This window comes from Drosophila grimshawi, unplaced genomic scaffold (assembly GCF_018153295.1).
Source record: "Drosophila grimshawi isolate 15287-2541.00 unplaced genomic scaffold, ASM1815329v1 contig_187, whole genome shotgun sequence".
Taxonomy (NCBI): Eukaryota; Metazoa; Arthropoda; class Insecta; order Diptera; family Drosophilidae; genus Drosophila; species Drosophila grimshawi.
The window spans coordinates 75,527-90,187 of NW_025062959.1; the positions used below are offsets into that span (position 1 = coordinate 75,527).

At 37.9% G+C, this 14,661-nt stretch overlaps 1 protein-coding gene across 1 annotated transcript in view; it reads right to left on the reverse strand.

The window, feature by feature from the left end:
- The window catches only part of LOC6558678, a 72,795-nt gene that overhangs the window by 15,372 nt on the left and 42,762 nt on the right, over positions 1 to 14,661 (reverse strand). The window contains exon 9 of the mRNA XM_001985585.2: positions 10,585 to 10,763. Within this exon, the coding sequence (XP_001985621.2) occupies positions 10,585 to 10,763 (179 nt within the window). The remainder of the gene's footprint in view (positions 1 to 10,584; positions 10,764 to 14,661) is intronic.

Consider the following 14,661-nt stretch of genomic DNA (forward strand, 5'->3'; position numbering starts at 1 on the left):
AAAAAGAAAACATGTATGTATAAAAAAATGTATTCTTGAATATTAAAACATTCTTATGGCTAACAGAAGCTTGCAGTGACATTTTCTGCTCACACTATTGAGTTTTTAAGGTGCCATTACAATAGTGTCAATAGTGCTGCATGCAACATGCAAGACTTTCATGAATGTGTCTACTTTACTACAAAGAAGCAACGTTGGACAAGTTACGGCTGTCATCTGCTCAATATTGCAGTTGCAACACTTGACTGTACTTAAAGGTGACCGAGAGGCAACACGAAAATACGCAAGCAAGTAAACAACAGCCGGAGGACAACTTTGGCAACTTTTGCTTCAAGTGACAAATTAAAAACGGCAAAGAGGGAAAATCGAAACAAGCCAAAAAGCTGAAGCAGACCGCGATTCAATTGCTAAAAGTCGCACGATTTATTGCAAGGCGGTACACAGACAAGAGAGAAACAAAGACAGAGAGAGAGAGAGAGAGAGAGAGAGAGAGAGAGAGAGAGACTTCGAGTGGATGTGTCAAAGTGGGTGGTTGAGTGCTGCTCTCTATAAAGGAAGCAAATGTCAACAGTATCGATGATAACACCTGTGCCGAGACCGTCACTCTAACTCTGACGACAGCTTTTCAACTTCAAGTTGATGTAGCGCCAAAGAGTTTTGATGTGCCGCATCGAGTGGCAGCACTGAGACGGCAAACGTTGCAGCTGCCACACGGGCAAAAGTTGCCAGCTGGACTGAGACTGAGTAAAGTGAACGAAATGTTAGAATTGAGTTCATCGTAGACTCCAGACTTGTGTGCCTCGACGTTGCGAGTGTTTCCGCCTCATGCCACAGAGCTAATACATTTTTATGAGCTTTTTATTGCCCCATTCCGCTGGTTGCGCACCATTCCTGCTCATAAAGCCATTGCGAAAGGCCTCTTAAGACTACTTTAAGCCCTGTGTCCTACAATTTAAAAGCCAAATTGTGGCACATTGTCAGCAACTATAAGAAATGGACTTTTATGCATTAAGAGAATTTTTATATATACAAATCAATTAAAATGAATAAAAAATTAGATAACGTTTATAATTTCAATATTTTCAAATAATAGTAATTATTTCATTGTTCAATATCGACTGATATCAGTTGACAGAGTACAAATATAAAATAAAATACAAATAGATTAAAATTAAAATTTAAAATTAGATTAATAAAAATTAAAATTGAATTTAAAGCTTCTGACGGTATTTGACTGAAAAAATGTCTCTAAATTTTGTTTAATGGTTAAAACCCAAAACAACCCAATCAGACTAAGGCAAAAAAGAGTATGCATTAGTTGAGATGTCGAATTTACTTATTACACTCTCCACAAAAAATTATCTAACATAAAACATAACTTTGAATGATGAATAAATAAAATCAAAATCTCTGCTCCGCGCAATAGTTGGAAATGATAAATTTGAACAGTTTAGGATGCGACTTTAATCTGTCGATATTTCTGTGCCATGCATATTTTTCGGCTTGCATTGCCGAGGATTATGGTAATTTTTATTTTTAAATACGCTTGACAGATAAAATATGCGCTGTGCCTATTAAGAGATGGGCCCGATATGCATTTTAAGTATGGATCCATTCATTCACTCGGGCTGCCGTTTTGCGATGACTAATTGTTTGAATACATTAAAACTAATGTAAACAACAACAAAAGTTTGACTTCATATAGACATCAATATATGTAATATATACATAGCATTAGATAAGTCGACATGTGTGGATTGTTGCCAGAGGACAATTGTGTTTAATTTGCACAGTGGTCAAAAGCAAATCGAAAAATAACAAAAACATAACAAGCAATCAAGGAGCATGGCCCAAACCAAACGGAACGTCAGTCAATCAAGCCATGGGGGAGACTCAACCTCGAATTGGCACACCATCTAAGGGTCCGTATAACCCCACAAATACACGCCCCACCACTCGGGCTACCACACAATCAATAAAACTAACGCCCCATAATTTAATGCCCAAATGCGTTGCGTACACAATTGCGACTACATTTTGTGGTCGAGGCCGCAAAACCCAAATGCACTCTAATAATAAATCGCAAAAATAACAGTTTTATTGCCACGCATGCGGTTCGCCAGCGAGAACTACCTCGATGCTAGAGCCGTAACATGGCGCAACCCAACTATTCTCCGGCTCGCCATCAAGTGCGTGGCTCGATAGTTGAATCGCACATTAAAGCATGCTGATAAACATATTATTATTATTGCTACTGTTACTATTACGGCACAGGTGCTACACCGACTCCGACTCCGACTCCGGCTCCGGCTCTAGACTAATGTTCTAACTGCTCCTGCTTCGGCGCCGCCCCCGATTCTGATTGTGGAATTGTTGAATTATTTCCGAGCCCTCCATTGTTGTGTTGGTCGGCAAAGGCGTAGCCGCAATTTCGTATGACATCTAAATTTATTACAGCCCCTGCAGCTGCGATCGAAACTTTACCAACACCCAAACCCACGCATGTGTGGGTAGGTGTAGATGTAGGTGTAGCTGTCGGTGTAGTTGTCCCTGTGTGTGCGTAATGTAAATTCAGTTGTGCCCTAGCGTTAACTAATTCACAATGATTACATTTCGCATGTGCCACGCAAGATGGAAGTAGGGAACACTGCGAATGCTTTTGGATCACAACACTTTTCAATGGATGTGTTCAGTTGACGTTGACAGTTTCCGAAATCGATATACTTGATGATGTCAACATATCTCACACAATTTGAAAGCTAGTCACCAAATTCAATTTTACTCTTCAAAAGGCGTAAAACAACTTTCGGACCACGCCCACTCCCAAAGTGTATATCTGCCACAATTTAGTAACATAAGATACCAAATGGATCAATAATATGCCTTATAAGAAATGAATAAAAACAAATATATAAGTTTTCGGGCTTATACACAAACGGAGTCAATTGTATATAGATGATGTTTATAAACATATATGTTATATATACACATAGATATATATGTATATATATTTTGTGGGTGCCTGTGAGTAATTATGTATTTTATTATTGTTGGGCAACCAAACTTCAATTAATATCCTGCTGCATTTGGTTACGGCGATAACCAATCCGGTTGATTTATTTCTGAGTCGGGCAATAATTGGGCCAGAAATAGTCTTCAGCTTTAGTTAGCAGCAGCTCCCTAATTGCAAACGTTTTGTTTTCGCAGCAACTAGATTGCCAATGTCTGCCTTTTTATTAGCTGTATCTTGACTATATTCGATTATGTGCAGAAAGTTGTCGTTGTGGTAGCTGCTGTGACTTTCTTGGATCTGGGCACATAATTGAATCGCTGACTGGCTAATAATGCGTGGTTAGATTGGCTTTTAGAAAGCACATTTAACAAACTAGCTTCGAACATTAATGCAGCAAATAATTTGAATATTTACCCAAAAAAATATACTTTTGTATATCTGCAAATAATATTGCACAAAGTTAATAACCATCAATGGACACAAAAACAAAACGTATCCAAGAGACAAATTTATGTTTAAATATTTATGCTACACAAATGCGCACACGTTCATGCACACACAAATAAAATGATGTCGTTGTGTGCAAATATGCTAATTTGCTGTTTGCACATCACATCCCAAACATTGACATTGTCTATGCCATTCACCCACCAGCCAACCAACCCATCACCCATCAGCCAACGTCCACGTCCACGCCCACGCCCACGCCCATCGATTGGTCCTGGTTATTTTCTATTGCCGCTCCGCCGGATACTCGTTCTATGCATTTCGCCGCTGATTGCAAACAAAATTGCAACTCAATAAACAAACTAAACAACAAATACATGCACATATTCACTGTCTGGCCCATTCAGCCCGACCACCGCACACGGCCCCCTTGTGCCCCACCATTGTCTGTCAAATCAGCCAGCCAATGACCTCATTTGAATGCATCCGCTGCCATTGTGGTTCGATTTTATGACAAAATTCTAATGAAGAGACTTCTCCCCAGTTCATCCGGATTCTGATTGTTCGTGGTATATTTAAGGGAACTACATTTTTATATTACGAATGTGAGTGTAATTTAAGATAATTAAGTTAATTACCTTCCATTTTTAAGTTTGAATATATAAATGCATACTTTCCATTTATTAATTTAAATATGAATTTAAATTAATTTTATATGTATATATTTAATTTACAAGATTATTGATTTTTTTTAAAGTTGTTAATTTTAAATGTATAATTCCTTTGTTGAGTTTTTATTTTATGAACTTTTAATAGTTCTTCCTTCTTCACTATCGCTATTTTGAGACAATAGATTTACATAGATATATATATACAAATATATATATTAGTATATACATAAGTATGCTATATTGGGTGCCATAAATTAATATAAATGACAATGTACACATAAATGTTAATTTATGCAGTCTTTGACTACTGCTTAAGGTCCATCAATAAAATGTATGCAAGGATGTACAAATCATTGATATTCTTGATTTTAGCACTAATTTATTTGATTTATGCATTTTTAATTTCTTTAATTCCAGACTTGAATATTCTTGCATTTTAATTCTATTTCAATTAAACCGCATTAAGGTGAAATCCTCATCCTGGCATGCTTCCCAAGAAGTTGCATTTACAGCTTCAGTATTTTATGTCGAATGTGCATAAGAGTAAGCCACATTTGGATGTTAGTTTCGTTCGCACAAATTCAGCAATGAATGTGTTCCCTCATATATATATATATATATATATATATATATATCTTGCCTGTTGATTTTATGAAATTATAAAGTAAAAAGTTGAGCAACCAAGTTCCCACGCAGCCTTTGTGTGTAAGATGAAAAAATCAAAAGATTTGTTTAAAGTTTACCACTGAGTTTTGGCTCTGCTGTAACAACAGCTGATCAAAGTAGAAGTCTGAACTGAACCAAGACGAGCCGAGTAAGGAGACGGTAAGAATCTTAGAAAACTTTCAAGGTTTGCAGCATTGTACTTTGCCAGTTGCCCAGTTGCACAATGTTCAGTTTCTTCGCTCCACTTGCTTGACAATAATCCGTAAATCAATAAAAATGCCAAAGCAACTTCCTCCAATGTGGAAATGTATCTATTGTACTTAGTCCGTTGCCTTCCCTTCTAAACACACACGAACTGGTGCATGCCTGTAGATATGAGTATACAATTTCGCATGCTGGCATCTTTTTTGGGTTTATTTGTAATAAAATCTAGTGTATTTGCCTCACATTTGAGCATATTTTTAGGGCTCTGGAACCGTGTAGTGCATATACATATATATATATTCACACAAATCACAGGGTAAACGCTTCTTGGCTTCAACGGAAATGTTCCTCATCTTGTACTACAATAAATTTATAGCATCTGTGATCCCCCTCCTTTGGCCCCTTTATGTTTGTGCGCGCTTCTGTGTCCGTATCCGTGTCAGTTTCTGTGTCTGTGTCTGTATCTGTGTCTGAGTTTGGCTTGGCATAAATAATTTGCAGCAAATCTCACAGCGATTTCATATAATAATTTATTATACTCGCTTCGCATAAAATAATTCCAAATCGTTGGGGCGGAGTTCGCTTGGGAGGGGTAGCTTTGGTTTGGCGGCTTAGCCATTGTGTTTATGTCTTGTGTGGCAGCGATTCGAGTGTCAGCAAGTTGATTAGCGTTAATTAGATGGACCAGTTTCGCTTGGCTTGGTTGGGGGTGTGGCTATTAAAACGGAATTTGAGAGTGTGTATTGACAGCAAAATTGATTGAGGGCGTTGCCTGTCGGCTTAAGTGTGAAGTAAATCTGCTCACAACTCACAAGCGGCAACTAATTGAATAGGACATATTTTGGAGCACTAGGGAAGAACTGACAATTCATACTAAGCATGTAATGGACATGGAGAACAACATGCTTAGAATTCTCAGCGGTCTCTTCACAGGACATTATAGATTAAGAGGTTACACAACTAAACAGTAACAAGCTCTGCCGATTTTGTGATAGCCAGTAGAACTCTATAAAGCACATGAATGCAGTTGTTTCCTAGGGAAGGACATAGAAACCCTCAACCCGACAACGATTTTTGGAAAGATGATCAAATAAAATTCGAAATAAGATTTAGCGCTGCTTCCAATCAATCGCCTTTATGTATGTATTTCGAAATTACAATTCACTTAATAAGTGGCTAATGACCTAATTAAAACAATTTGAATGCCATGTGGATGGGTGAATTTGTGTGTGCAGCAGGTGCAATATTGCGCATATTTTTGTAGCAAAGTGTAACAAACAACAAAGTGTAACAGGCAACACAAAAAGTGGCAGCACTCTGGCCAACATTTCGCGGCGAGTTCAATTAGGAAAATGTGGTGCTCGCGCATGAAACATTTATAATCACCGAAGGGCGCAACGATGCTGGCGCGACTAACACAAACAAGAAGCAGAGCAGCATAATTGTTTCGTTATCGAGACAGAGCCATACAAAATACGCACACCCTTCGAAAGCACTCACAAACACACACACACACAATCACATATATATATATATATATATATCTGGGTATACACAATCACAAATACCAATTCGTTTGTTACATATAAATTATTGAGGGCTGTAACATGATTTTAATTAAAGTTTTAACGAAAACCAAATATTTATCGTTTCATTTTGCTTTCCATTGTGCGCAACGCGGTTTTGTTTGTTCAAAATTGCCCCCACAACAGCAACAGCAACAGTAATACCAGCAAAAACAGCAACAACAACAAACAACATCATTAAGGAGCCAACAAATTCAATATGCATTGCATATAAATATGTAAAATGCTGAAAGGGACCAAAACAATTTATTATGAACAGCAAAGGTCATTTGAAAGTTATAATAATGTGCTCAATGTGTGTGTATGTGTGTGTGAGTATGTGACATGCAAATAATGTGTGATAAAACCCGAATTTATAAGCATGGAGTGTATGCACATCATGGCGTATGATTAACCAAACTGCAGTTTCATTTCGTTGGGTTAGTTTGCAACTGCATTGGGCTCGGTTTCGTTGATTACGCAGCCAAATCTGTTGCATATTTAATTCGGTTTGATTCGCCATAACTTTTTCAATTAAGTTTAATTAAATGTAGAACTCCAGCAGCACTGAACCGAACCTAAACTCATGAAAGCAGGCAAACTAAAGTCTCCCCTCCGTGTGCGTGTTTGTTTCAGCTCCGAAGCCTTTTAATTAAATTTTGCATGCATGTCCTACGACGTTACAGGCAGACCGGCTTAAAGTACGCCTAGTTTGATTGAATTGTCCGTTGCGAGACGATAATTTTAAATTGCCATTGAAACTCATTCTGCGTATAAATTTAAAAAGTGTTTCGAGTTAATTTGAATACTCATTATTCGTAATAGTGTAACAAATGTTGAAAGCTCATTAAAGAAAAATGTCCCTTCTATTGAATGAATATTATGTATTGTTCGCTTTTGTATTATTCATCAAGTCGAATGTCTATTTAACAAATTAAATTAAATGTGTATACCCAATTTTTTATGTGCATCTCAATTTTTAACCGGATCTCATTAAACGTAGCTATATTGAAGTTAAGCAAAATTATATCAATATAATTTAACTACTGTAATTTATTTTGTTCATAATTTACTAAAATTAAATGTTGATAGCAACTTAGAAATGAAATCCTTTAAAATTGGAATGAGTTTCTTGTTGTTCTTTTCCGAAAAGTGGTTCCATTTTGCAAAAACAAATAACTATAATCCGATCAGCTGTTTTGTTTAAATCAATTTATATGCTTGCCACTCACACATTAACCAGAACGAACAGCCATAATGGTGTAGCGAAATGTTAAAAGTGAGTAATTTACACAATGTTGGGCATAGTGAAATTCATCTATAAGATGACTTCAGCTTCTCCGATCCATTATTTTATTTATGGAGATTTTAGTAGTTGTCCTATCATTTTGCATCAGAACATTTTCCGCAATTTCATCAAAATTTTTATTTATTTTTATTATCTGATACAAAACACATTTACACATTAAATCTGTCGCATTGATTAAAAAAGCTTAATTATCGTATATTTTGTATTGGAATTTTCTTTCTTACATTTACTAACTTTGACAACAGTTGCTGTGATTAATGTTGATATTTGACGGTTTAATGCTTTGAAAGATTTATGCTCCGCCTCTTAATGAGGCCATAGGCGCAGAGTGATTAAAACTATGATAGATATGGCATTTCACGCCCCGCTTAATGATTATCCTCTAGATAGATACATCTGCTCAATTTCCCAGCGCATTAAGCCGAAAGCCAATGCGAAAATGAAGATGTAGCCGAGACCGAAGCTGAGGCATTTCAAAAGTTAAACGGTCAAAAATTAAGCAGAAACAACAACACGGCCAAAGCTGAAGGAAGAACAACAAACAAATAAGCTGGCAAGTTAATGAGCATAGAAACAACTCGAGCTTCTCATAAAGCAAAAGGCAAGCAAACTTGCTGGCAAAAACGGGACATGTCAAGTTGGATGGGTTGAGAAGCGAGGCTTGGGTTTCTCATTTATTTTAGCTACGGCTGCCAAATTTGCCTCCTCGAACTAAAAACTAATTTCAAATAAAGAGGAATTTGCAAATAGAGCAAGATTGGGCAGTGCTCAAAGAACAAAAACGTAAAAAATACTCAACCAAGTGTTGGCCAGAAAAATAAAACCCACTCAAAAATTATTAAGTGCACATTAATGAACATTAGCGGCTGCCACACTCCACCAGCCACTGGGGCAGGTCTCGAAGAACGTTGCACGCTCCTCGGCTGCACAACTTGCCAGGCTGCGGTTGGAGCAGCTTGGTTTGTTTAGCGAGCCGAAAATTCATTTAATCATTTTTCAATTAAATGCAGCTCGCAACCGGCCAACAGCAAAACAAGAAAAAATATTGAGCATTAAGAATACAGCTTATGGACGGAGACTTGTAATTTACTGCAATTAAGTGAGTATATTAAAAGCGTATCTTGAACACATCACACTTTCCAGAAACATATTTTTAAATTCTGGAAATGGTCAGATTTGGTGGGCTTCACAGTAAAAAATAGTTGCAAACTTAAAGCCCAACATTGCATAATTTTTCATTCTTTATTGTTCGTTACTCGAATATGTGTCTCAGTTGTCGTTAACTTGTGAGTGCGAAAATTACCGCTTAATTTAAATAAAAGAGCTGATCGGCTTATCCCACTCTGATTGGTAAAAAGGTATAATGATTTAGTGCAAATGTTTGTAACCAGCTGAAAAAAGCATCTCCGACCTCATAAGGTGTATATATTCTTGATCATGATCAACAGCCGACCTGATATAGCTATATATGCGCTGTCATAGTTTTGTTTTGGCGGTACCTGCACTTGCACACCTGCTTACATTTTGGTGTGCATAACTTTTTAAAGCGAACTTCGCCAATAAAACTTTAATATGTTTAACAACTAGGTTCATGGTATGTCGTAATCGAGCCCCTCTACTGCAACATTCTTTATTTGTTCAGAAAACTCTGAACCTATTTTTAAAAAGGGCTTCAGCTCAATTTTATTGATTGCTTTGGGACTTTGTTCATATCGAAATCAAATTATTATTATTAAAATTTATAAGTTTATTTTAAAAGAAGCGCTAACTTTGCTTGACATATCAACTGATTCTGAAATTTATACTGCCATACTTTTAATAAAATCAATACGAAATTCAATTAATCATAATAAAAACAGTAAAATTAAATAATCGGGGCGAGTTTCTATAATTCGCAACACGCTTTACTAATGCTATGGGAAAATGTACAGCCAACAACTTCAACTGCTGTAAAAATGCGATAATATAATAAATGTTGATAGTCAATTCCGACAAATAATTCTCGTTCCGAAAAAAGATAAACATTGTTCGAAATCTCAGAAAGAAACGGATATTCTGTCATAGCTTATCCTAATAGATAATGATAACCAATTTCGAGACACATGCTTGCTTGCAGTAGCTGAATGTTAGTCGATTGCTTCGATATGAAACTGAAAATTAAACTTTTTCTTCTGACTCCTACGCTACTAGATAATCTAAATTTGATGTCGTCTGGCCTCCAATCAAATCAAAAAGCCATTAAGTCAGCTTAAATTCGCCCCGAGCTAATGAAGATGGAGATCTTCTCGTGTGCATTGTGCTACCCAGATTAAGTAAACTTTTATGTATATGCAAATCTTGAATGTTGCAAGACAGCGTGTGCTAATTAGCTAGTTGTGTGAAGAGTGGAGGCGTGGAGGTGGGGGCGGAGTTGAGTGTTCTGGGAGTTGCGTTCTCTCAAGCAGCATTACTGAGTAAGCAATATAAATAACAATAAATTATAAATAAAGCAATGCAGCAGAATCGTTGCTGCATTTCATAAGAGGCAGCAGTGACCAAAAGCAGCCAGTAAAAGTAAAAGATAAAAATGTTGACAAGGAGAAGAGCAGTGAAGAGTGAAGCTGACCTAATTTCACTTTTGCTTACTTATGCCACGCCCAACAATATTCGAATTTCTTAAAGCACAGTTTGGAAAAGGTCATTCTGACTTGTAGTTTACGTTTTGCTTACCTGGATTCGATGCATTTATATGAAATTCACAAAGATTTTTCATGCCCTGCGCAAAATCATATGAATCCGAGTCGGTGAAGAGTATGTCCACATCCAGCTCGAAGCCCCGATTGGGTATTCCCTGCTGCAATGGCGCTGAGAAGGGGCTGGAGTGAAATGCAACCAACATTTCTGGACCACTGCAGAAGACAAGTTGTTAAATAAAGTTAGTAAATACTAAACACATTTTCACAGCATTCCAATTAAATTCTTAAGATATAAACTGATTCCTATTACAGAATGAATAAATGTGTACTAAAACCGGTTAGTCAGCAAATAAAATAGTGACGTATATCAAAACATTTTTACTTAAACAGAAAACTCTAGTTTAATTATTTGAACGACTTGAATAAACAGATATTCTAATGCAGCATATGTTCAAAATAAATATACTGCTTTCTGCTGTCCCGAAAAGATCCAGTAGCTTAGGTCTTTTGTTGGTATGTAAAAAATCATAATTATGTCTCGGGCAGATGGAGTTTTTTTTTGTTGTTGCTTGTATATAAGAGGCTTAACTATTTTATTTTTGTGAATACAAATATTATTTGAGACTAAAATAGCACAAGTCAGGCACATTGCCCATCGACCCGATCATCATTTACCCAGCTTGGCCACTCAAATTAGAGGCGTGAGAAAACTAGTTTCTCATAAATTGAATTTGCACAACTCGACAATCAAGTCAAGTCGTAAAGTTGTATATTTATATATGAAACCCGACAAGCAAACAAACAGACAAACAGACAAACTGACAAACATACAAACGACGAGCGTGCCAGAAATGGCGGCAGCGCCTAAAAGATGACGCAGTACTTTGTTGTGTTTTGTGCTGTTTTGGTTCACAGTTTTGCCAGCAAATTTTGTTCAACGACCACCCTTGCCGCCCTGCCGGCTATTTAAAGTGTCCGTCAGTCGTTTTGTCGTCTGCTTGTTTGCATTTTTGCTGCCAAATTAACTTTTTTCGCCATTGTGTGCGGCCACTGCTGCAAAGTTTTAGGCAAATTTTTGGCATAACAAGCGAAAAGCAAGTAGCGAAACTGCGAATGCGGGCCAACATTTTGGGGCCGTTTGTCTTTTGATTTTTGTCTAAAAATTATGAAATGACAGCCGTGGGTGTTGCACCATTTACTGTAGACGACGCGACGCCAGCACAAGAGGCACACCAGCCAGGGGTCAGGCAGCCAGGGGCAGGACACAGATGCCAGGAGCCCTGAGTCCGAGCCGAATTGCTGGCCAGGGATGGCAATGACATCAAGTGCCCATAAACTTGCCCATTTTTGGGCGCCTGCTTGAGTAAACGTTTGTCTCACTTGTCCCAAAGTAACATTAAAAGGCTTAAGTGTTAAGTTTGAATTGTGAAACGCAGTGAAAAACCGCAATAATTGCATTTGCCTTAAAAGTTAAGCAAGCAATAAAATACTTGAAAAATGCACAACTAAAAATAATAACATAAAGCAGAGAAAAATTATATTTTCCAAAGCAAATCATAAAGTTTACTAGTTTGCAATATTGCAACATTGTATTCAATCGACTGCACATAATACTCGCAGAAGCTTTCCTGAAAATGTTCATTAAATTCCTAAAGCCGGCCAATTTAAAATTCGAATTGAATTTTTATGTGGGAGCCTACGCGCGTATGAGTAATATAAAGAATATAAAAAAAAAATGAGGCCGACATCAGCTCGAGCGGCTTGAGCAAGTTTAGCCCACACCTGGTCCTTGTCAGGGCTCTCACGCACAAGATGGCCGGATGTTAAAAACCATCAAATATGGGCAACACAAATGGCTTTTTAATACGTGTAAGTGTGGCTAAAAGACAGGCGCTCTTATTATTCAAACACCTACACAAGTCACACACACACACACACACGCACACACATATATATATACAAAGTCAGAGCCCATCTCAAGGACTTGTGTGGCAGCTGCTGCTGCAATGCTTTTTGTCACTGCCAAGTGCAATAAACTGCAAATGAAAAGTAAATTAATTTTTAATAAAGCTCACAAATGTTAGCTCTCCCCCCCTCTCTCCCTTTCTCTCTGTCTCTCTCTCTCTCTCTCTCTGTCCCTGTCCACCCCTGTCCCAATGGAATATCTTGGGGTCCTGTGACGCACAACGTATGCGTATCACTTGGGTACTTAATGGCCTGCGGCACTTGCGGGTGTCGTAAAATCAACACAAAACCAGCACACGTTTCCAGAGTGCTGTCCCTTTGCCGGTGGTTATCAAAGCGTCACATGAAATTCTCCGTTCCCTCCGCTGCTTTCGCTCCCTCTCTCACCTCATCCCGCAGCTTGTTCTGGTCACGAATTTGCACATGCCCTCGATACCAAAATGTCTGACCGCAAATGGCAGTGTCGTCTTGTGGTGTGGTAGGCACAGGAGAGTATCGGGAGATGTGTGGGTTTGTGCGGGTGGTGGGGCAAGTGGGGCAAGTGGGCCAACGGAATTACCAGCAGTTTTGATACTCGCTTTGAGAAGCAAACAGAGCTGAGCGAGGCCGCTAATTGAACTAGTCCCACTGATGGACAGGCCTTATGTCGACAGTTGATTAACTTTGAATTCAGCTAATGACTGGTTCAAGAGAGCATTTAATTTGTGCCACATAAAGCGAATGAGAGGCTTCACCAAAAATCTGAACCACAAAGTTTCAGAAAATTACAAATCCAATAACAATGTAAAGCAGATAATTTATTTCCCATTATAGAGAAAATTGTAAAATAGGTATAAAGATTTGATCAAAGGAATTACTTACTCAAAGTAATCTTCAAACCACAGAAGTTCCTCTTAAAAATTTATTAAAATGCATTACAAACAGAATATGTGAAGGATGAAGTGAACTTTGACATACAGGAAAACTCAGCGCATAGTTAGCATGTGTGAGCATGGCAACTAGTTGAAAGCCAGCGCTCAGACTCAATGCTTATGAGAGGACTTATGGTAACATATTTATCTACATATTCACACACATGTTCAGATGCATACACACACACATACACACACACACACACACACACACATGCAGCCAAACTTTATCACCAGGTACTCAAGCTTTGCTTGCAGCTGGAAACCACGAGATGCAAAATAATTAAATGCAAGAAAGATTAGTGTTATTGGATTGCCGAAGACGTAATGCTCTTGCACGTATTGAAATATATATATATAAATCTTTTTTCCCATTAAAATCTTGCTAGGCAACAGTGAGCTGAGCTAAGCCGATGCGATTTAATTGTACTTAGCCTTATCCCTTGGAGTATTTTTATAAAATATTTAAATAATAGAGGCTACATTGTACAAATGATATAGTCTGTGTTATATTCACCTTTAATCGAGTTTATGGCAGAAATTCGTGATTATCTAGTTTTTTATCTATAAGCATGCAGCATTTTTCTCTTGACACTCCAAGGATACTTACTTGCAAGGAAATTTACTTATATATATAGATATGTATTAGCCAACAACTGAGTAAAAATTAAAGTGCCATTTAAAAAGCCAACGCTTTCCCAGATTTTTGGAAGTGCACACAAAAAATTACAATCACGTACGCTTGGAAAAGCAGCAGCTGCTAGCCGAGAGGTGCGGTGGAGGGTGGCATAAGACTGGGGAGACCCCCAAAGAAAAAGAGTTCAATAAAAAAAGCACGTCAAGGATACGTTGCTTGTAGCTTGTTGCAATTTTAAGTTGCACAGGGAAATTAATAATTTTCATGTGGCAATATCACCCCAACTCCCTCTCATGCCGCTCCACCCGCCTTTGGCACAGAATTTCAGCGACGTTTACTGAGGAAGGGAGCAAAAAAGGTGCCAGGCAAATTGTATGACTGTCATGTCTGAGGTGTCTGTAAGCCAACACTCGCAGCCAGCCAGCTGATGCAGCTGTGCTTTCATATGTGTGTGTGTGTTGGTGTGTGTGTGTGTGTGTGTGTGTTGGTGTGTGTGTGTGTGTGTGTGTGTGAGTATATATGCATTTATAATTCGTCTCCTCATATCGCGTAAGACGTTGGCTCCAGCATCGCACAGTGGGTTGGAAGGAGCTCAACT